Genomic DNA, 22,842 nt, shown 5'->3' on the forward strand with positions numbered 1-22,842 from the left:
CTTCTCCTGGGCTGCCAGGCTTTCTTCCTCCGTTCCCAAATCTGGTGTTTCTAATAGTTTCAAATGGGGAGTTCTGACAAGAAGATATCTTCTTCCCTGTATTAGGGCTCTCCAGAAAAACAGAGCCAGTAGGTTATACATACATATAAAGTGATTTGTCTCAAGGAATTGGCGGTTGTGAGGCTGGCAAGTCTGAAACCTGCAGCCCAGGTCAGCAGACTGGAAACTCTCAGGCAGGGGCTGAGACTACAGTCCACAGACCATACAGTCATCTTCTTCAAGGAAAGTGAAAGTGAAGTCACTCAGTCGTGTCTGACTCTTTGCGACCCCGTGAACTGTAGCCTACCAGGGTCCTCCATCTGTGGGGTTCTCCAGGCAACAATACTGGAGTGGGTTGCCATTTCCTTCGCCAGGGGATCTTCCTGACCCAGGGATTGAACCTAGGTCTCCCACATTGCAGGCAGGAGCTTTACCCTCTGAGCCACCTTAAGGCCCTTCAACTAATTGGATGATTATCACGGATAATCTCCTTTACTTAAAGTCAGCTGATTGTGGAGGTTAACCACATCTACAAAATAGCTTCACAGTAACACCGAGATTAGCGTTTGATTGAATAACAGAGTATTATAGCCTAGACATAAATAAAAGAACCGCCTCTGTTCCAGAAGCCTGGATGAACCCCTCAGCACTGGTTTTCCCCCAAGAGGTTGTAGTCCTTATCTTTCCTCATGGGTTGGGTTTTTCTCTGGACATTCCTGTCCAGGAAATGGAAGTACACTACTTTCCAGGTTCTTTGAACAGGCAGGTAACCCTTCTACTCAAACCCCTGAAACACTGCAAGGCCATTTCATTTTCTTTTTTTCTTCAAAATTATTTGAGAATTATCTACATTTTTTAAGTTAGAACACTTCTTAACACCATACACAAAGATAAACTCAAAATGGATTAAAGACCTAAATGTAAGACCAGAAACTATAAAACTCTTAGAGGAAAACATAGGCAGAAGGTTCTGTGACATAAATCACAGCAAGATCCTCTATGAACCACCTCCTAGAATAATGAAAATAAAAACAAAAATAAACAAGTGTGACCTAATTAAACTTAAAAGCTTTTGCACAGCAAAGGAAACTATAAATAAGGTGAAAAGACAACCCTCAGAATGGGAGAAAAATAATAGCAAATGAAACTGACAAAGGATTAATTTCGAAAATATACAAGCAGCTCATACAACTCTATACCAGAAAAAAACAAACAACCCAATCAAAAAGTGGGGAAAAGACCTAAAGACATTTCTCCAAATATACAATGACTAATAAGATGCTCAACATCACTGATCATTAGGGAAGTGCAAATCAAAACCACAAAACAACACTTTTCACCTGCTAGGGTGGCTATAATCAAAGAGAGACAATCTTACAATAGGAGACTTCCTTGGGGGTCCAGTGGTTGGGACCCCCTCTCCCCCCGCCCACTTCCATTGCACGGGGCAAGGGGTCAATCCCTTATTGGGGAACCAAGGTCATGCATATCACGATACATAACCAAAAAATTTTAAATATAAATAAATAAAACTTAAAAAAAGAGACAATAACAAGGGTTGGCGAGGATGAGAAAAACTGGCAGCTCACAGATTGCTGCTGGAATTGTAAAATGGTGCAGCCACTTTAGAAAATAGATTGACAGTTCCTCAAAATGTGAAACAGAGTTACCAACTGATTTAGCAATATCATACGCAACAGGAATATAAACATACCTTCTCCCAAAAACTTGTACACAAACATTCACAGCAGTATTGTAAGATGGAAACCACCCAAAATGTCTATCAACTAATCAATGGATAATAAAACATGGTTTAGAATGCTATTCACCAATAAGAAGAAATCAAGTACAGTTAGTCCTTCATATTAGCAGCAGCAGCACTGGGGAATTCAATCAATCACAGATCAAAAATATTACAAAAAATTCCAGTAAGTTTCAAAGAGCAAAATATTTGTCTAGGACAGGCAAATATTACATAATTGTAAAAACATTTACATTGTATTTCCAACTATTTACACAGTATTTACATTGTGTTAGGTATTATAAGTAATCTAGAGATGATTTAAAGTATACTGATGTGGATGTGTGTAGGCTATATGCAAATATTATGTCATTTTATATAGGGACTTGAGCATCTGAGTGTGTGTGTTGTGGGGAATCCTGGAACTAATTCTCCACAGATACAGAGGGTCAACTGTACTGATACCTGCTACAACATGGATGAGCCAAGAAAACATTAAGTGAAAGAAGCCAATCATGAAAGGTCACATATGTGAGGGCCTTTCAGGTGGTGCAGCGGCATAGAATCTGCCTGCCAATGCAGGAGACTCAGGAGATGTGGGTTCGATCCCTGGGTCAGGAAGATCCCCTGGAGTAGGAAATGGAAACCCACTCCAGTATTCTTGCCTGGAAAATTCCATAGATAGAGAAGCCTGATGGGTTACAGTCCATGGAGTCGCAAAGAGCCAGACATGACTCAATGACTGAGGATGTATGCATGCACATATGCAATGTTCAAAATAAGCAAATTCATACAAAGTAGTGGTTGCCATGGGACTTCCCTGGTGTCTAGTGGCTATGACTCCACACTCCCAATGCAGGAGGCCTGGGTTCAATCTCTGGTCAGGAAGCTAGATCCCATATGCCACAACTAAGACCCAGTGCAGCCAAATAAAGAAATACTTAAACAACAGCAACCATAACCACGTAGTGGTTGCCAGGGACTTGGGGGAAAGGGGATTGAGAGTGGCCTCTAGAGGACACAGAATTTCTTTGGGCTGCACTTCACAGGCCTACAAGGCCCATGCTTGCCCAGCTTCAAGACTGAAGAAAGATCCCAGAGTCAGCAACAGAAACACCAGTGGTTTAAGGATGGGGGGAGTTTACATGTCTGAAGCAAGGTCCTGAAGCGATACCCCACGGTGTGCAGCAGAAAGTAGGCAGGAGAGGACCTGGCGGCCATCTTCACTCCAGAGGGGAAGGGAAGGTTACCAGTTATATGGGAATTGATGTCAGGTGGGCTCATTAGTTACCAGGGAAACCAGTAAAGAGCACACCCCTCACTGCCCCTTTGCTAAGAACTATCACCAGTTGGGACCTGGGGCAAGTAGGTAGGAAGGTCCAGGATTTGAGTGGTGAAGCAAGCACTGGTCAGGCAAGGGATGTACAGAGAGCAAGAGAACAGCCATCTTGAATGTCTTAACCATATAAGTTTCCTTTGAGGGTAATGAAAATGGTATGTGAGAGTTCCCTGGTTGCCTAGTGGTTAGGATTCTCGTCTTTCCCTGCTGTGGCCTGGATTCAATCCCTGGTTGGGGACTGAGATTCCACAAGCCAAGAGGTGCAGCCAAAAAAAAGAAAGAAAGAAAGAAAATGATCTGAGACTAAATAGTGGGGATGGTTGCACAACTCTGTGAATTTATCAGAATAGGGAATTGTGTACTCTAAAAGAGTGAATTTCATAATATGTAAATTATATCCCACTAAAATTATTATTAAACTTTTACATAAGAGGTTTTACTTTTGCTCCAGTTGCAGTTTGATATAAATCTCAGAATTTTTTTTTAGTAAATAGAGATGATATAAATCATTCTCATTATACTTTCTAGAAAATGTAAGTAGTAAATTTTAATTTGATAAACCAGTCCACTATTCTCTAAACAATATATTATCTGAGAGCTGTTCATCCACCAGACATTTGAAATAACAAAACACTTTCTCTCTGCCAGTGGTTCTGTGTACCACAGCTACAACAGAAATATAAAAGTTACTTATCAGCTTGTTAGTCTTAATATATTTTAGTTGATTAAACAGTCTCTCAAAGCCATCACTTTGTAGAGCTATGATTCCTACTATGCTCTCACCGCTCTTGCTTGTCAGTCCATACTGTTTCCACTCATCTGCACAGCTGTGAACATTGAAAACAGTCTCAATAGCAATCATCATAGCTTCAAGCATCTATGAAATTCCAAGAATTATATGTAAAATGTGACATGTGTGTGCATTTTTTCTTGGGCAGAATACAACATTTATCAGCTTCTCAAAGAAAGTCATTGACCAGAATTTCAGAGGTTGATGTCAGGTCTTTCAGCGATATGCAGCAGACGCGGTTCAGTCCCTGGGTCGGGAAGATCACGGGGAGACGAAAACGGCAACCCACTCCAGTATTCTTCCCTGGAGAATTCCACGGACAGAGGAGCCTGGCGGACTACAGTCCACAGGGTCACGAAGAGTCAGACATGACTGAGCGACTAACACACAGGCTGCGTTTAGATTTTGTAGTGCAGTCTGTGGTTTTAGTTTGCCAAGCATCCCTTCCCTTTTTTCTTGTCATAGCACCCCCTCTTTGGTTGGGGAATAGGGAGACCTTCTTATGAATTCCACAATGATGCTGGAAAATCTTTTCTTTTCATCTGTTACTAAATCCAGAGAAGGTAATTTTGGAGCTGTCTGCACTGTTCCCCCACACCACCCCTCTATGAAGGAGCCTCCCCAGGGGAGCAAGGAGAGCTGGGAAGAGCGGCAGCACCCAGATTCTCTGAGGTCAGCTTCACCCTTCCCTTCCTCCCTTCCATCCTTCTAAGAAGAGGTGACAACTGTAGTCTGGAGAAGGTAGGGGCGGGACGGTCCATACAGGACACAGGGATGCGGAGCGTGATTTGGGAGAACTGATTTCTGGGGCTGCACGGAGGGGATGAACTCCGGGGCAAGTAGGATCAGCCCTGGTGGATCCCTCAGCAAGGCATGCACTGCACGAAGAGCCGAGGCACAGGGTTAGCTGAGGTCAGGATTACAGAAACCCAGGAGCAAGACGGGGAAGCTTAAAGAGCCAAGCCGTGCCTCCAGGACTGGGGTGACGGCACGGTCAAGCCCGGCTGAAGGAACATTTAGCCCCGCCTCCGACCGAGAGGGGAGGGCTAGCCCCGCCTCCCACCCCGGGAATCTTAGCGATGCTAGTGCAACACCACCTCCGAATCACAGATGACTTGTTATCCAGAGAACTGAAGGTCAAATAGGGTATCCATCGGTGAGCTTGGGGAGCGGACTGGAGAGAAAGGACGACTTTCTCTAGGAGCTGTGTGCCCCCCTTTGCCACCCCTTTCCGGTTTCCACTTGGTAGCACCTTCCTGATCCCCTTATCTCCAAGGCTCTTAAGGATATGCCCCCCTGCAGGAGCCTTCCGGGAAATGCTGCTCTGACCGCCCAGGAACCATGAGTCCTGCAGCTCCGGTAAGAGAGAGGTCCCTGGGACAGGACAAAAGACCCAGGGCAGGGTGGGTTCTGTTCTCAAGGGATCTTTCAGGCCTGGACAGTCTATCTCCTCTAGAATGACATCCTGGATCTGCTCCTAGCTGGGGCTTTGTGGGGTTGAACTATACAAGGAAATGATCCTGGAGGAACAGACCATGGTGGTAGATAAATAGTCTTCTCTCTCTAGTTGGGCCCTTTTCCATCCATTTTTGACTGTCCTAGAAATTCCAGGCCACAAATTGTACCATCTAGCTCCTCACCCAACCCCAAGCTCCAGTCACTATGTCATAAAATGCCCAGGCTCCTGAGCCTGTCTTCCAAGGCCTTCATGTTACATCCTTGCAACCCCTACAGCTTCATCACCCACCTGTCCCCATGCTCTCCCACCCCAACCCCTGCACTCTGCTTTCCAAACCCTGAAATGCAAGACACTCATTGTTGTTCAGGTGCTCAGTCATGTCCAACTCTTTGCGACCCCATGGACTGCAGCACACCAGGCTTCCTAATCCTTCACTATCTCCTGGAGTCTGCTCAAACTCATGTCCATTGAGTTGATGATACCATCCAACCATCTTATCCTCTGTTGACCCCTTTTCCTGCCCTCAGTCTTTCTCAGCATCAGGGTCTTTTCCAGTGAGTCCTCTCTTCCCATCAGGTGACCAAAGTATTGGAGCTTCAGCTTCAGCATCAGTCCTTCCAATGAAGATTCAGGACTGATTTCCTTTAGGATTGACTGGTTTGATCTCCTTGCTGTCCAAGGGATCTCAAGAGTCTTCTTCAGTACCACACTTTGAAAGCATCAATTCTTGGGCACTCAGCCCTCTTCATGGTCCAACTCTTACATCTGCACATGACTACTGGAAAAACCATAGCTTTGACTAGATGGACCTTTGCTGGCAAAGTGATGTCTCTGCTTTTGAATATGCCGTCTAGGTTTGTCATAGCTTTTCTTCCAAGGAGCAAGTGTCTTTCAATTTCATGGTTGCAGTCACTGTCCACAGTGATTTTGGAGCCCAGGAAAACAAAATCTCTGTTTCCATTTGTTCCCTTCTATTTGCCATAAAGTGATGAGACACTCATACTCATCCTTCAAGACCCTGCAGCCTCCTCTGGGAAGCCTTTCTGAACCTCTCCATCAAAGTCAAACTCTTCTTTCCCATTGTCAGATCATACTCTGTACTTTGTGTATTTATGTTGTGTACCCCACCAGACTGGAAAATGGGAAATTAAGAGGCTTGTAGGATGTTTCTTTGTGCCTTCCACTAATGCCCAGTGCCAGGCACAAACTGAGTATCAAGAAAACATGGCAAAACTAGGAGCCTGGTTTTCTCCCTGTAGTTTTGCACTTTTCTAGAAAATTAGAGCTCAAGATTCTTGGGGAAAAGTATCTCATGCTAAATGAACAACATAATGACAATAGCAAAATAAAATCACAGATGCAGCCTCTCCCCTGTGCTCCGAGTGGGCACAGGGCTACCTCCCACGAGAGGCTGTATAGGTCCCAGGTCTAGGCCTGCAGACTACAAGTCCCAGAAGGGCTCCTGTCAGCCCATCGCTACATGCCCCGCCCCCTCCCTGGGGGGCGGGGCCCCGAGGCTGCCAGGCCCCGGGCTGCAGCGGGGAGAGTGAATTGCCCCAGGCACTCTGGGGCACTCAGAGCGCAGGCGCAGCGGGTTGGGCGGCAGCAGCATCAAGTAGCCGGCCGTTTTGGCAGCAGCACCGCAACAGGTGTAGACAGGTGGGTGCATTAAGTGGGGCTGGAGAGGGAGTTTACATCTGGCCTTCTTGTCTGACCTGTGTCAGAGCGTGAAGATGGGAGGGAGCGGCCGGAGAAGCAGGGACAAGGCTGGGCTTTCCACCCCAGGTGTGCCAGCCAGCCCTTGCTACGCAACAACAGGTGTGAGTTAGTGGGGGAGGGCACTTGGATTCCAATCCAAGCTCCATCACACAAGTACTGGACAGAGTTGCAGCGGGGCCCAAACTTTCCTGTACATTGAATCACCTGGGGATCTTTGAAGACTATCAGTGCTTACCTCCGTCCCTCAGACATTCTGATTTTATTGTTATGGGATACGGGCTGGATATTTGGGAGTTTTAAAAACTCCTACTGGGATAATGCTTAGTAGACAAGATTGCTGGGTGAGGAGGGCTGTGAATCCTGGTTCCACAGCTTACTAATCAAGAAGATCTGTGCAAGTGACTGGACCTCTCCAGGCCCCAGTTTCCTGGGAATAACAAGGAATATTGTGAGGTAATCGATGAAACTACTTTAGAAGTATACCTGGCATATAGTGCTCGATAAATCATAGTTTCTGTTGAACTATTATTCTGTGCACTTTGTAAATGGGTTCTTGGTGTGTGTGCTCATGCTCAGCCGTGTCTGACTCTGCGACCCCCAGGGACTGTAGCCCGCCAAGTTCCTCTGTCCGTGGAATTTTCCAGGCAAGAATACTGGAGTAGGTTGCCATTTCCTTCTCCAGGGGATCTTCCTGACCCAGGGATCAAACCCGCATCTCCTTCGTCTCCTGCATTGGCAGGTGGATTCTTTACCACCGAGCCACCTGGGAAACCCTGGTGGGGTTCAAATGTGAGGAGGGCTTTCTTATCATGAGTCCCTTGTTCACTGCTATGATTCCACTATTCTCTGCTGCCAGCATTTCAATATTCCAGGGTTTCTAACATTTTCAGAGTTCCTCACTCCAGTCTGTATCTGCCTGATGAACACCTTTTTACAGATCTAGATGTGGAGGCTGGGAAAAGGGACTTGGTCAAGGTTATGGGGATGAGATTGGAATCCAAGCTTCTGACCCCCACCCCCACCCCATTGCAAAGTATGGCTGCCCTGCTGACCCCACGAGCACAGTGCTCCCATTATGTGCCTGGAGCCACGAATGGAGAGGAGACAGACAGGCTTGCCCTTGTTTGTTTATCCACACTCCCTTAAACTTTTCCTGGTGGCTCCCCCAGGGAGGACCGGGGTGGGGGTTTTTCTCCAGGGAGGCTTTGTGGAGCAGCTGATGAAGTCTGTGAATCCTCTGACAGGTTCCGCCTGACTCCACCCTGGAAAGTCCTTTTGAGGAAATGGCCCTGGTGAGGGGCGGCTGGCTGTGGAGACAGAGTGAGTGACCCTGGGCCAAGCCCTTGTCTGTCCTGTACCTTGTCTGGGGCCAGGGGTGAGGGAAGTGGCCTGTTGGACCTGCACAGTGAACCCTTCTCTCAAGAAACCGTGCCCTTTTTATCCTTCCCTCCTTTGTCCATACTCTTCTCTCTGCCGGGAATGCCCTTCACATTCCTGACTGCTTAGTAAACTACTTATTTTTCAAGACCCAGCTCAGGTGTCCCTTTCTGAAAAGAGCTTTCTCTGCTTTTTCTCTGCTCCCCACCCCAGCCCCTGCTGTAGCACCAAGCTGGATTAGCAGCTCTCTCTTCTGTCCCCAGTGCCTCACACATACCCCTCTTAGAGCACGATCAATACTTAACCGTCCTTACCTGTGGACCTCACCAGTCCCCTACCCGATACTGTCTCCAGACTGTGAGCGCCCCAAGTGCAGGGACTGGGTTTAACCCTCTGTGGCCCAGGGTTAGCCACAGAACAAAGCACAGAACAAAATGAAAAATGCCTCTGTTCTTCAGAATTTGTAAAGTTCTCAGGAGCTCTCTTAGTCTTTACCCTTTCCTGTTAAGATTTCCAGTCTCGAAATGTCTAAAGCTAGGGATCAGGCTTCCAGATCCACCTCTGACCAGAGTCATGGTCTGAATAAGAGCTGTCCTGAGCTAGAAGCTCCCCGACACTCCATGACCCATCCTCAGTTCATTCAGTCCAGCAAACACGGAGTCCAGGTCCTCCTGGGTTCTAGGATCCATGAGGTGAGCTATGGACAATCCCTCGGCTCTCCATTTGGCAGAAGAAACAGACACTACACAAATGACTGTCCCCCGGGGCCTTTGTTTTTAAAGTACACAATAACTGTACAACCCTCAGCAGAATGGATGCAATGGAAACTGAAGGTTTCCTTAGGGCAAGCATGTGATGACTAGTTTTCTATTAATTCTTGCATAAATCCTATTCTGCATTCATACAAAAACAGCTTAATGCTCTTTCTTTGACAAACTGTACATATAGAAACAAATGTTCAATTGAACATGGATTTAAACATGGTCAGTTGGACATGTGAAGGTGTCCTATCACATGTCTTATGATACTTAAAAGATTTCCAGCTTCCCCCAAGGAAGGAATCTGATCATTCATTTACCATTCAGCACATGTATGGAACCTTGACTATGTTGTTAGGCCCAATGGGAGGAAATGGGTGAGCAAGACAGAGAGAGGCCCTGCCATCATTTCAGGGAGTAGACAGACAAGGAAGGGGTGATTACAAGATGGGGGGCTGGGGATAAGGGGATGCTGGGAGCCCACCCACGGCTCCTGCCCCCACTCAGGCTCTGTGATCAGCCCGTATTGTGGGTCTGGAATATCGCACAGGCTCCATCCTCCGCCGCTGGAAGCGGAACTGGTTTGCCTTGTGGCTGGATGGGACCCTGGGCTACTACCACGATGAGACTGCCCAGGATGAGGAGGACCGCGTGCTCATCCATTTCAACGTCCGTGACATAAAGATCGGCCAAGAGTGCCACGGTGAGCCTCTTTGTGACTACAGGCACGGCCCTCCCACTGTGTCTGAGAACACCTGCCCTTCTTAGGTGGAAGACTCTTTGCAGCTTTCAGAGGCCTTCCACAGACATTGCTTCTGGGCCTCTATCAAATCCAATTCATGTGATATAAGTTAAGAAATGAGTTCCTCACTGAGTTCCTACCCTGTGCTAAACCTAGGCCCTATGCTGGGTTCACAGAGGTGAGTCAGACACAGCTCCTGCCCTCTCCAGTGCTAGGAATGGAAAAAAATGAAGTGAAATAAGGAGGCTCAGAGAAGTTAAGTGACTGGCCCAGAGTTACCCAGCAAATAACCCTGACCAAGACTCAGGTCATAATTATAACAGGGAAACTGGGAGAGAGATGTACCTAGCTAGGGAAGCAGGTGATGTGGAAAGGTGGAAGGGTCTAAAGAATTGAGTAAAGTTCCAGGGAAAGTATGTGAGATCAGAAGAGGTCAGCAGTGGCCAGTTAACCGGACCCAGGGAAGTCAGTTCCTGTTCTTGTTCCTGGTTTTTTGGGGAGACTTGGGGCCTGTGCCATGTGGAAACCCCATACGTGTGTGTCTGCCTTTAGATGTGCAGCCCCCAGAAGGCCGGAGCCGAGATGGCCTGCTGACTGTGAACCTGCGGGAGGGCTCCCGCCTGCACCTGTGTGCTGAGACCAAAGATGACGCCATGTGAGTCGCTCCCAGGAGAGGATGGGGTGGTATCTTGGGAATATGACCAATGACTTCCTCCTCATTGAGCCTCTAGCACCCTAAAGGTAGGAAAGCGGGACAAAGACCAGTGATCATGGTGGTTCAGTGGAGGCTGGGCAGAGTGGGTTTGAATGACTCACGGTGATTGGTATGGTATCCAGTAAACTCCTGACATGGTCCACGATGAATTCAAGACTGTTGTGGGGGGGTGTGTGTGCACAGCTGCCTCAGGTGTGGCCCCTGGTCGTTCGTCAGGGTCAGGTATCTAACAGCCTCTGAGGTAAGCCCTCACTTGGGGTGATACACAGGAACAGACAGCCCTGTGGCATCTTCAGAGAACCCTCCTCTCACTCCCTTCTTAGAAGATGGCCTGGGGTGGGAGGTACTCTGATCTGAGGGATAGACCCTAAGGTGCCTAACAGAGGTAGCCCGAGGGGCACCCTGTGTTGGATGCAGATCCATACTGCGAGAGCCTGGGTGTGTCTTCCTCAGGCGCCTTTTGCTCACTCACATTCTTTCCCTTCCTACTCTCTGGCAGAGGGTCAGTTGGCCTTCACGCTGTAGGAGAGTGAAAGAGATGGGGTGTGTGGGAGCAGGGGAAGCCGAGCTCGGGGTAGACAAAGCACAGAGCCTCCTTGTCCACCCCAGCCAGGTGCCATGGCAACCAACAAAGGCTCAATTGTCCGGTGTCCACTAGGCGTTCCTGGGGCTCTGGGGTCAGAGTGTGGGGGAACTGAGTTTGTAGGTTTGGGATGTGGAGGTAGGCTGCAGCCAGAGAACCAGCCTAGGCATGTCAGAGTCTGAACCACTAAAGGACCACCCAAGCCCAACTGTCTTTTGTCTAGATGGGGAAACTGGAATCTCCCCAGCGGTGAGGAGACTATGGACTAAGGAAGAGTCATAGACTGCAGCAGCTCAGCTGGGGGCTTGTCTTTGTGACTGGGGCAGCTGAGGGGGTCCCCTTTGTCTTCCCAAGGGAGTGAAGAGGATCTCCCCCTTCACAAGGGACTGGGGCTAGAGGCGGAGTAGGGGAGGAAAGTCTAAAATGTGGGGCCCAGTCTCCCTTCTGCTGAACTCGCTCTTCATGGTCTCGTGGGTTTGCATTGCAGAGCGTGGAAGACGGCACTGCTGGAGGCGAACTCCACGCCGGTGAGCCCCCTTCCCTCCCTGTCTCCTCCCCACCCCTACTTGCCATGGAATCGTGGGTGACTCAGACTTAGTCTCTGCCTGCCAGCAGTTCTGTTTCCATATATGTGAGTGAATAGACTTGTGCAGACTCAGAGGCCCTGAGTCCCAAGCGGAAAAGGACAGAAGATGGCCAATGGGTGAATAAAAGATATTCACCAAAAGATTTGGAGGAGGGAGAGAGAGGCCTCCAAGAAGGCTTGTTGAAGGGGGTGGCATGTGAGCAGGAGGAAAGGAACTAGCTTTTATTCAGCAACTATTATGCGTCAGGTGTAGTGTAGTTGTAATACCAGCTACTCTCACAGCCTTCCATCGAGGTTGGGATTATTGTTCCCTCTCTGCAGATGATAAGGTTGAGCTTTATTCATTCACATAACAAATATTTACTGAGTTCCTACTATGTGCCAGGCACTGTGCCAAGGACCATAATCAGAAGGTAGCAGAGGAGATGTGGGCCCTGCCCTCCTGGACTCAGCCTAGCGGGGAGCTAGATGTGAGGTCACAGATTAGAGTTAGTGGCTCCATCGCAGTGATGGGAACTGCTCAGACAGAGACGGCAGAGTGCATTCAGGGTGCACCCACCGTGATGGCCTGATCCAGGTGGGAGTCCAGACAAGGCTCAAGATGAGCCCTGAAGGATAACAGAGATCAACTGGGTGAAAGGGGTGGGGTGAAGGGAACAGCTTTCCAGGCAGAAGGAGCTGCAGGTGCAAGGGCCCTGAGAAAGGTTATGATGTTGGCAAGTTGACAAACAGAAGGAAGGCTGGGGTGACTGCAGCTCAGAGAGTGAGAGAGCAGTCGGGGAAGGAGGGTTAGCAGGCCAGGCACGAAAAGCTGTGTTAAGGATAGTGGTTTCTGCTGAGAACACTGGAAGTCATTGGAAGTTTTCAAAAAGACCAGACTTGTAGTTTTAAAAAGATAGTCTGACTGGTAGGTAGGGAATGGACTGAAGAAAGTCAAAGTGGATGCCCAGAGATCTGTTAGAAGGCTGGGACAGGTGCAGGGCACTTGGCTAGGGGTCTGGACTAAGGCCTTGCTGGCAGAGACAAGCTGATGAGGACAAGACACATTTAGGAGGTGGAGTCAACAGACTGGCCTCAGCCCCCATCTGCCTGACCCCAGACTCTGTGCCTGCTCTTTCTACCTGTGACACGGTACAGCCCCTTCTCATCTGGAGAAAAAGTCTGCTGGGAAGTGGCAGGGAAGACTGGAACGCATTTAGAAACTCCCTCAGTGTCCGCCTGCTGAGGGCTGGGCATTGTGCTTGAGGACCTAGCATCCACTGTATCAGTTAATCTTCAGTGAGAAAGAGGAGGGGCTGGTATTCTTAGTCCCATTTTATAGATAGGGGAGGTTCAGAGGGGAATTGGCTTGTCCAAAGTCTCATGGTCATAGATCAGTGGAAGAACCTGTATTAGAACCTAGGTCAGTGAGATTTTAGGGAAGGGAATTATCCACAGAAGGAGCTACATGAGCCAAGGTGGGTAAGTGGTATGTGTAAATGTGTATGAGGAGACATGTACGTCTAAAGGCCAGGAGTCTGGCCTGGACGGAGGATAAAGCGTGGAGGGAAAGAAATAGGAGATGTGACCTCTGAGGAACCACATCACAAACGCCTTGAAGTCTAGGAAGGAAGTGAACTTTATCCCCAGGGTTGTGGGGAACTATAAAGGGCATTAAGCAGGGAGACTATGGTCAGGCTTTGGGGAGCAGATTCAGGCTTCTGGGTAGAGGCTGTATAAGAGGAGGCTGGGATGATGGTCAGCAGGATAGAGTTACCTGGCTCTGAGCTCAAAATCTGGCTGATGCAGGGCAGATCCATTGTCCCACCCAAGAGGGTCAGAAACAAGGAGGTGAGGTCTGGCCGTCTGCACTCTGTGACTCTATGAAGCTACCTGTCCCTTCTCTGCGCCCACCTTCCTGCTGCTCTGCTTCCTACATCTCTCCGCTCGGACCCTCCACTTCACCTCCCACAGCTCTACACACACACACCCCACTCTGGTCCCTAGGCTTGCTTGACCTGGGTGTATTTGTGCCTCTGTGTCTTTGTACCAGTGTCTGCCCACCTCTGAGTGTTCACGCCTGTGTCTGTCTGTCCTGTGCCTACATAGGAGGGACCCCTGCTTTGTCCCTCTACATCCTGCAGGTTTATGCCCTACACTGGGTGGAGGTTCCAGGAGGAGCTCCTGAGTCTGGCTGTTCCAGGGAACAAAGGGGTGGGGGGCACAGTCATGGGTGATGGGTGCAGGTGGATGGGTCAGTGATTGGAGCTATTCTATATTCCCTGGAGACTGGGAGCCTCAGCGGCCTGGAACAGGTGAAGGTGGGCCAGTTCTGGAGAGACACTACTGATCCTTCTTCTCTGTGTAACTTTGGCAATTTCACCACCTCTTCTGAGCCCCCCACCATTACCGTGGGCTGAAGAAGAAGAGAATAGCCGTTCCCTTGCCCAACTGGCAGAGGGCTTCGCTAGGGCCTGTGAGGAGCTCTGAGTCTCTCCGGATGTAGAGGGCCTCTGACACGCCCCCTCCCTCCCCTTCTTGGGTTTCTGTGGCTTGAGCAGGCCCCAACTGGAGCCACCGTCCCTCCCAGGAGCCGCCGGGTTTGCCCCAAGGTCAGGTGTGTGACCCGCTCGTGGAGCCCCTGTAAGGTTGAGAGGCGGATCTGGGTAAGTGCGGGTTCAGCCCTCCCTGCCACCATTCTGGCCACCAGGATGTGCCTCCCAAAGTGGGCCCGGCCACATCCCCTCCCTGCTCACAAACATTCCATGGCTCCCAACCATTCGCAGGACGACCAACCCTGCTTTCAAGGCCTCTGGGATCTGGCCTGGGCCAGACTCGCTCACCCCGTCCCGCTTGTCCACTGTGCTCCAACTGCTCTGCTCTGTCCTCTGCTCCCAGCTGTGCCAAACCTTTTTTCCTCTCTCCAGCCTCTGTATATGCTGCCCTCTCTGCTGCAAAGACCTTTACTTTCCTTACTCACCTGACAGCATCCTCTAAGACACCCCTCAAAGACTGCCACCTCCTCAGGGAGGACTTCCCAAACCTCCAGGCATTGTCACTTCCTCCCACTGCACTAGTGCTTGGTACTGTCTTCATTCTGCCTGATTTCTAGTTCCTTCATTTCTGTCTGTAGTCTCCCGTGAGACCTGGAACTTCCTTCAAGGCAAGAATCAGGTTAGGTCAGCTCTGCCCCTTGGGAGCCTGGCACAGTGCTGGGTATACAGTAGGTGTGCAATGAGTGCTCAGTGATAGGGGCAGTCTATTTTGACTCTCCTACTCCTGGTGCATGAAGGTGGGGCACAAGAAGGCCTCAGGCAGTGTTCACTTACTGGGCAAATGAATGAATGAAGAAAGGGAGAAAGGAAGGAGTGAGAAAACCTGTTATGGCCTCACTACTGCATATTATAATTTAGTCCGTGTCTGTCTCCCTGCCACACCCCCCAGCTAGTCTGTCTCCCTGCCACACACTCCAGCCAGTGTTTCCGGAAAGCAGGATTTGGGGATGAATCCTCTCTCTGTCCCCAGTGCTCAACCTGACATGGGGTGGGCACAGTGAGGGGGCTTGGGTTAGAGTACCTGCGGTCAACTGTGAACTTTTCTAACACAGTGATGCTCAATGTAGCTGTGCATTAGAATTGGTTAAGGACTTAAAAACAATGCAAATGTTCAGATCCTACCTCCGGATGCTCAAACTGTGTAGTTCTGGGGTGGCGCCTTAGAAATCTGTGGTTTCAGAAATTTCTGCAGACAATTCTGATGTGCAAAACCACTGAACCCAGCAATGCTAGCATCACCTGGCTGCACAGACGTGGCTCTGCTGGATTCTCACTGTGCCTTGGGAGTGGGCAGTGTAGGAAAGACTGTCCTCATTAATAGACGAGAAGACTGAAGCTCTGAGAGGTTATCTGACATGACCGGGGGCACTTAATTCATCAGTGATTCCCAGCCCAGAATTCTAAGGCATCTATGGGTAAGACATCCCCATACCCAAACTAGGATACAAACTGTTTACAGTGGAGATGCCTAAAAAAGAATTTTAAAAGCCATAAACCTACCTATACACAACAGCCTTTCCTTTTTTCCCCTTTTGTGTGTCCTTTTATTTTTTCTAGTCTTATTGAGTTATAATTGACATATAACATTGTATTAGTTTAAGGTGTATAACATGATTTGATATATTTGTATATTGTAAAATAATTATTAATGTACAACAGCTTTTCTAAGGGGAGGGGTCTATTTGTATGTGACCTCCTGATTGACCCTGTCCCCACCTACAAAAGGGACTGGACCTAAAAAAAAAAAAAAAAAAAAGGGGGACTGGACCTGAGGAGAGGGAGAGGATCTGGGATCAAACCCTTAGGGTCTGTCTGGGAGGTCTCTGGGGAGTCCACCGCCCTGTTGCCAGGTGAGTCACATGAGTTTACCCCTGGGCCTCTTAGGCATGGAGGATAGAAACAAGTGCCCCACAGAGATATGAAGTGGTGTTTTCCACTTTCTTCAGGGCCTGGGAGGGTCACTGGCTCACAGTGCAACTGCAGGGCAGATGTAGGCTCTGGACCTCAACTTCCCGACCAGTAAAATTGGGGATCTGAGCTTAGATCTCTTTAGTCCCTTCTAGGCTTAGAGCTCAGATCCTGGTCACCCCCAGCAGAAACCCCTACTGGATCACCCTTGGGGAAGGAGCACAGCAGGAAAGTCACTTGAGACTGAGCCTTGTTTGTCTGAGCCTTCTGCATTGCTCTGGGTCTGGTCATTGTCCCTAACTTGAAATTAGACTTAAGAAATAAGTGAGTATAGTTCCAGTCTGACTCTGTATTTGACTCGAGATAAATTCAATATATAAGACACCTGCCATATTCCAGGCAGGCCTATTTTTAGACCCAGGTGGTGGTGGGAGTATTTTCTTCAAGTACGATGGGAGAGACACCTCACAGGGATACCAACAATAAAACCACAGAGTGGTTGGTGCTGTGATGAGGGAAGTCAAAGGGCTGTGGGTGCCCAGATGGGGCCCTAACAGAACCTGAGGTTCAGAGAGAGTGATATGTTGAGTTGAGTGTGAAAAACAAGTTAGGTAGTTGAATAAAAAAAAGGTGAGAAAGGCATCCTTATCAAAGAGAAATGGCATAGATATTTGAAATCTCAAGGTGTGCTTGGAGGAGGACTTCTTACAACCAAACTTCTTGAAAGAGATGTCATGATATGTTGACTCCATCCCACACCTCTCAACCATTCTTCAATCCTCCATAGTCTGGCTTCTTCCTCCAACAACTCCTCTGAAAAGTGTTTTCGAGGTCACCCACAATTTCCAAGATGCTAAAACCAATGGCTTATTCTCTTGGCACTGGACAAGAGAATGGACAGAAGAACATATTTAGAAGATAAAATCATGAGATGTGGTGATAATGTGATGTAGGAGATGTGTGTGAGGACAAAAGTGCCAACCTGCTGTCTTGGTTTAAGTGCATGGTGGTGGCGTTTACAGAAGAACAGGTTTGGGGAAGGGGGGGATAAAAGGATGATGGAATCACTTTGAGATGGGTTAAGTTTGGACACCTGAGCTTCCAAGGGACCACCTGGACCATTTAGGTGTAAAGCTCAGAGATATAAGGTTCAAAGGGGCTAAGAAGAGGGAGCCAGAAGCGAAGGGGATGCTGCTCCCTCTTCAGGTCTGTTCCCTTTGGGTAAAATGAAGGTCTTGGATTAGGAACTTCTGTTTAATTCAGCATGTATTTATTACTCCATGCTAGTCACTAGGCCCTGACGGTAATACAAATGAATTAAAGTCCTTGCCTACAGCTCACGTCCGGGGTGCAGGCAGGAGAGGTCAGGAGGAAGGCCAGGAACAAGAGACACAAGCATAGGTCACAGAGCACTCAGGAAGAAAGGATTTTTTCTGAGACCAGAAGGTCTTCCTGGAGTGGGTGACCTTTGAGTCAGGCTTTGAGGGATTGATAAAAATCTAATGAGGGAGGGAAGGTGGACATCTATTCCTCCCTCCCAGAGAGAATGCTGACTGTTCTCCTCTGAGCCTCCATCCCTGGCTGTGTGATAGAGTGGAGAACAATGCCTGCTGTAAGGATGAGAGGAAATAACATATTATTTCCTCCCTCAGGACCTGGAAGTGATGGATGCTTAATGATACTTTAGTTACTTCTCATCTTTATCCTTCCTTTCCCTTCCTTCCTCCACACCCCCCTTTTATTTCCTGGGCCTTGCCCAGGCCCCCCTCTCCATGACTAGGAGAGTAGAGAAATCCATTGGCTTTCTCCAAGTGTGACCACTGGAAAACTGCTATTTGCTAGCAAATAATAGCAAATCTATCAAAGGAAGTAGGGAGCCATGGAGAATTTTTGATCAGGGGAGTGCTAGGTAGGAAAACCGGGGCAGGAAAACGGCATCACTGGGAGCTGAAGTTTTAGTTAAGAACAGTCTTGTGGGGAGGTGGGGCTTTTCTTCAGGAGCTTACCGGTATCTGGAGACCCATTTCTAAATTTGGCGAGGCGGTGCTGTGGGCCTAGAAGGGTGTGAACCAGGTGTGAGGGGTAGGGGACCGAAGCCCGGCCCAGATCGCTGGCAGCTGACCAGGCAGGGCTTCCCAGGTGCGCGTCTACAGCCCGTACCAGGACTACTATGAGGTGGTGCCACCCAACGCTCATGAGACCGCGTATGTCCGCAGCTACTATGGACCGCCCTACGCAGGTAAGTCTCCGGCCCGCCCTTGCCCCTGCCTGTATCCCCAGCCACGGTCTGTCAGTAGGGACCAGCCCCCCACCCCCACCCCCCCTTTTAGTGACCACATATTTTCCGAAGGGGACCCTCTGCAAGGCCTTCCCCATCCCATAAATCAGAACAGCTCTGGGATCAGAGCCCCTCCCCACTCCAGAGCTGACCTCTTCTCTAGGCCGGCCCCTATTCGCTGGCTGCCCAGCAATACCCGTTCCTGAGTTGGTAGCGACCCCTGGTGGCTAATGCTGGAGAAGCGGCCTCCCCTCACTCCAGGATCTAGCAGTTGGGAAGGCACATCCTCAGGTGTGGTCCAGAGATTCTTGAGACCCCACGGTTTCTTCGCCGATCCACCTTAACCCCATGGTCCCAGAACGTCCGTAGCAGATCCAGGGAATAGAAGCTTTGGGGACAGAGCGCGCGTCCTTCCTGTTTCAAGGCCTCAGTTTCTCCGATTGGAGGGCCAGAGAGTGGGCTCGGGACCTTATCTTGGGCTGGGGTTTAGTGCAAGGAGGCGGATGATCTCTCTGCTCTCTCAAGTCCCGGCCCTCACAGGCTTTCTCTCCGCAGGGCCTGGAGTGACGCACATAGTGGTGCGGGAGGATCCCTGCTACAGCGCGGGCGCGCCCCTGGCCATGGGCATGCTTGCGGGAGCCGCCACAGGTGCCGCACTTGGCTCGCTCATGTGGTCGCCCTGCTGGTTCTGAGCCCTGGACCCTGCGCACAGACCAAAAAGACCCCCTTTCTCTTGGGTCCCACCTTTCACTAGCCGAGCCCCCCTCTCACTTTGGAAGCTATTGTCCCAGGCACAAACATAGCTCAAAATCCTTCTATCTACTGCTAGACACTCCAGAAATCCATTATAGACACAATTGGAAATGTTTCTCCCAAATACACCAGGACACAGAAAACGCAACTCATGGGGCTTCGAATTCCTCAGCCACTGGAGACACAAGAATCAGATTCTTTCCTCTGGCAGCTCCAGGCATGGTGGGGGCAAACAGGAGTAAAGAATCACTTGACAAGGTGGAGTTATCAATCTTTTGACAGTTATGAGGGCAAAGAATGAGGAAGGTAGGCTAGGACTGCAGTTGCTGGCAAGAGTGCAGAGCTGTGAACATAATGGTATGTCCAAAGAATTGAAAGGGAGTCATTTGGGCTGGGGTGTGGGCAGGGGCCAGATCATGATGGTCCTCCAGGCTAAGAAGGTGTTGAGTAAGGGGCAGATGTGAGCCTTTGGAGGGAAGTTTCATGATTGCACTTATAATGAACATATTGCCTGTTTTAATACCCTAACACTCCCTGAATTTAGCCCCATCCTTCCCACTACTAGATTTCTGGGTCCCTTGTTCCTTCAATGCTCAGAAAGCCCCTGTTTTCCATGTCAGGGTCCTTGGGGCAGCAATTGAGCTGAACCTGAGGTTCCCTTGCTAGGGGGCAGGTGAGCTCTTATTTGTGACTTGCCCCTAGGTTGGTGCCTCCATCAATAAATGATTTTCTACTCTCCAGAACGTTGGCTTTCTATCCATAGCTGTGGCTATCACCATCTCAGGCTCTGTCCCTTCCTTCACTCTGAGAGAGATGGCAGTGTTCACCTCTGGGACCTGATCCATCTTTGTCTCAGTCCAAGAGGCCCCACATGTGCCTCCCTGCAGGTGGCCCGGCAGTCTCCTCATTTGGTCCCCTTCTGGTCTCCTCTCCCATCCTGTCCCAGTCACTAGCAGAAATGCTAACATTCCTGCCCAGTAGCCAGAGTAGCATGCTAAAATTCCCTTGTAGATAGGGGCTCCAGTTGCCCGGCTGCAGAAACTAATAAAGGTGTGGTTGGCTCTAGCCCTGACTCTGACTTTGTTTGTTCCCCCAGGGTGCCCTGCTCCCTGGGACATTTCCATGACTCAGCACTGACTAGTGCCCTTCTCTGGTGTAGAGAGGAGTGCGGATTTTGAGGTCAGGTAGAACTGGTGGCAGCATGTTAGCTGCCATGTGGAATTAGGGGCAAGTCACTTGACCATTCTGGACCTTGCTTTCCTACTATAAGCTGGAAGGTTGAAGTTGGCCATCCTTGAGGGCTTGACAGGAGAGGCTACATGAGAATCTCTGTCATCTGAGCTGAAGCATGATCCAGGCCATGCCCTGCCTGTCTGAGCGTCCTGTGGTATTGGGTAGCATCTTTTCCAGTAGGTTCCCATCCTTCTAGAATTGAGACAATGAGTTGTACTCATAGAGACAAGGTGCCCATGGAAGGAAACAACCATCTTAAATCAGGCCTTTTGAGGCTGCTATGTAACAGAAATCCCCTTTCTCAAACTGATTTAAGCCAGAGAAGGGAAAACATAGGGGGCTTCCCTGGTGGCTCAGATGGTAAAGAATCTGCCTGCAATTCAGGAGATCCGGGTTCGAAAGATCCCCTGGAGAAGGAAATGGCAACCCACTCCTGTATTCTTGCCTGGAGAATTTCATGGACAGAGGAGCCTGGCAGGTTACAGTCCATGGGGTCGCAAAGAGTTGGACATGACTGAGCGACTAACACACACACACACACACAAGGGAAAATATTGGGCCACAAACCTGAGAACCCAGAAACTGTGTGGTCCAGGGACATGAATATTATCAGTTAAACTTTACTTCGTTTCCATCTTTATAGCCACTGAATCTACTGTGATCTGGAAAAGATGGTCTAAAACAACAGAGCTTAGAGTAGGTCTGGGGTAGTGTCCCAAAGGAAATTTAGGGCACTGTTTCCAGAAGTAGATGAATAAGTGAGAGCTGGGAGGCAAAAATATCAGGTGTCCAGTTATATTTCCAGACATGAACTTAAGAGGGATACATAAGCAAATAACAATGATTCCATGAAGTAAGATAGGAACATGGTACAGTGGAAGCTCTGAGGAAGAGGTGTCCAACTGTGCCGAGGAGACTGGGGAAAGCTTTGAGATAGGAAGTGAAAATTTAGGGTAAACCTTGAAGGGTGAGTGGGAGTTTGCAAACAGAGAAAGGAAAAACAACAGATAGAAGAAACAGCATGCAAAGGCCTAAAAACATTTTAGATTTGAGAGTACTGAGAAATTCAGGCAATGGTCTGATGTCACAGCAAGTTGCATGATGAGAAGGGGTAGTAGTTGGGCCAGGCTATTGAGAACCTCCCACAGACAGGGTGAGCAAGATGCAAATGGATGTCCCAGGTGCAGTGGATTCTTTACCATCTGAGCCACTAGGGCTCCCCTTACTTCAAAATCTCTCCATTAATGATTGCAGCATGAATTAATCTTCCAGTTGTTCACTAGACAATTATTAAATTATTTAAAATAATTATTAAATTATTAAATTATTCACACACATATTAAGACAAACATTCATTCTCACAGACAACACAGTTTAATCTGAAGGTGGCTGGCCTAAGGATCACATCTGGCCTACATACTGTTTTATCTGATCACCGCAGTGACTTTTTAAAGTTTCAAATTAAAATGTGATAATCACTACATACCCAACTAAATGACTAAAGGTGAAAAAGACAACATTAAATACTGATGTGGAACCCCCCCTGGGAATCTCACATAAGTGTAAACTGGTACAGCTGCTTTGGAAACTGATCAGGTAAGCCGAACATATGCGTATCTCTTAACCCATCAATTCTACTCCTAGGTACTCTCAAACAAATGTATTCATGTATTCACCTAAAAATAGTAGGTACAAAAGTGTCATAGAAACACTGGAAAAAAACTCAAATTCTAGAATAGGTGGATTCATTTGTATATTCTATTCACAGAATGGAATGCTAGTCAATAAGAATTAATTATCCAAAAGTATACACAAAATCATGAGTGAATCAAAAAAATCAGAGGAAAAGGGGAATGGGGGTGGGAGTAGGAAAACAGAGTTACACTATGACAAGTTTCCTATTTCTTATTGAAGTAGTGTAATATCAACTTTAGTATATGCTGATAAATCAAATATGCACACTAGAATCCCTAGAGCAACCAATGAAAATATAATATGAAGAGGTTAAGCTAAAAAAGCCAATAGAGGAGTTTAAAGAATAGATGCAGCAAAGAAAACAAACATCAACACAGCAGACTCATATTCAAACATACTAATAATTACATTAATTTTAAGTGGGCAAAAAACATAAATTAAGAGGCAGAGATTATCAGAATAAACAAGCAAGACACAACTATGTAACTTTGTACAAAAGATACACTAAAATACACAAATAGGTTGAAGGTAGAAGGACAGAAAAAGATACGCCAGGGAATTCCTTGGCGGTCCAGTGGTGAGGACGCGGTGCT

General features: G+C 48.3%; 1 protein-coding gene across 5 annotated transcripts; it reads left to right on the forward strand.

Moving 5' to 3' along the window:
- The first annotated feature begins 4,974 nt into the window (after positions 1–4,974).
- PLEKHB1 (pleckstrin homology domain containing B1) lies at positions 4,975–20,386 on the forward strand. Of its 5 annotated transcripts, XM_043906893.1 has the most exons (8): positions 5,027–5,268; positions 8,332–8,407; positions 9,773–9,925; positions 10,517–10,619; positions 11,750–11,789; positions 14,389–14,493; positions 18,430–18,529; positions 19,124–20,386. In XM_043906893.1, the coding sequence occupies exons 1-8, from the start codon at positions 5,251–5,253 to the stop codon at positions 19,258–19,260; spliced, it is 732 nt and encodes a 243-aa protein (XP_043762828.1). In that variant the 5' UTR covers positions 5,027–5,250; the 3' UTR covers positions 19,261–20,386. The 5 variants fall into 5 exon arrangements, with proteins under 5 accessions (XP_043762803.1, XP_043762828.1, XP_043762823.1 ...); XM_043906868.1 differs by lacking the exon at positions 14,389–14,493 and having other exon boundaries at positions 4,975–5,268; XM_043906879.1 differs by lacking the exons at positions 5,027–5,268; positions 14,389–14,493 and adding an exon at positions 6,892–7,027.
- The last annotated feature ends 2,456 nt before the right edge of the window (positions 20,387–22,842 follow it).

The sequence above is a fragment of the Cervus elaphus genome, chromosome 1 (genome assembly GCF_910594005.1).
Source record: "Cervus elaphus chromosome 1, mCerEla1.1, whole genome shotgun sequence".
Classification (NCBI taxonomy): domain Eukaryota; kingdom Metazoa; phylum Chordata; class Mammalia; order Artiodactyla; family Cervidae; genus Cervus; species Cervus elaphus.

What these genes read in the sequence shown, in the direction of transcription:
- PLEKHB1 (XM_043906893.1), top strand. An exon ending in GAGACCAAAGATGACGCCAT is followed by an intron (nt 10,620 to 11,749) that starts GTGAGTCGCTCC and finishes TTTGCATTGCAG; the next exon opens with AGCGTGGAAGACGGCACTGC. An exon ending in AGGTTGAGAGGCGGATCTGG is followed by an intron (nt 14,494 to 18,429) that starts GTAAGTGCGGGT and finishes AGGGCTTCCCAG; the next exon opens with GTGCGCGTCTACAGCCCGTA.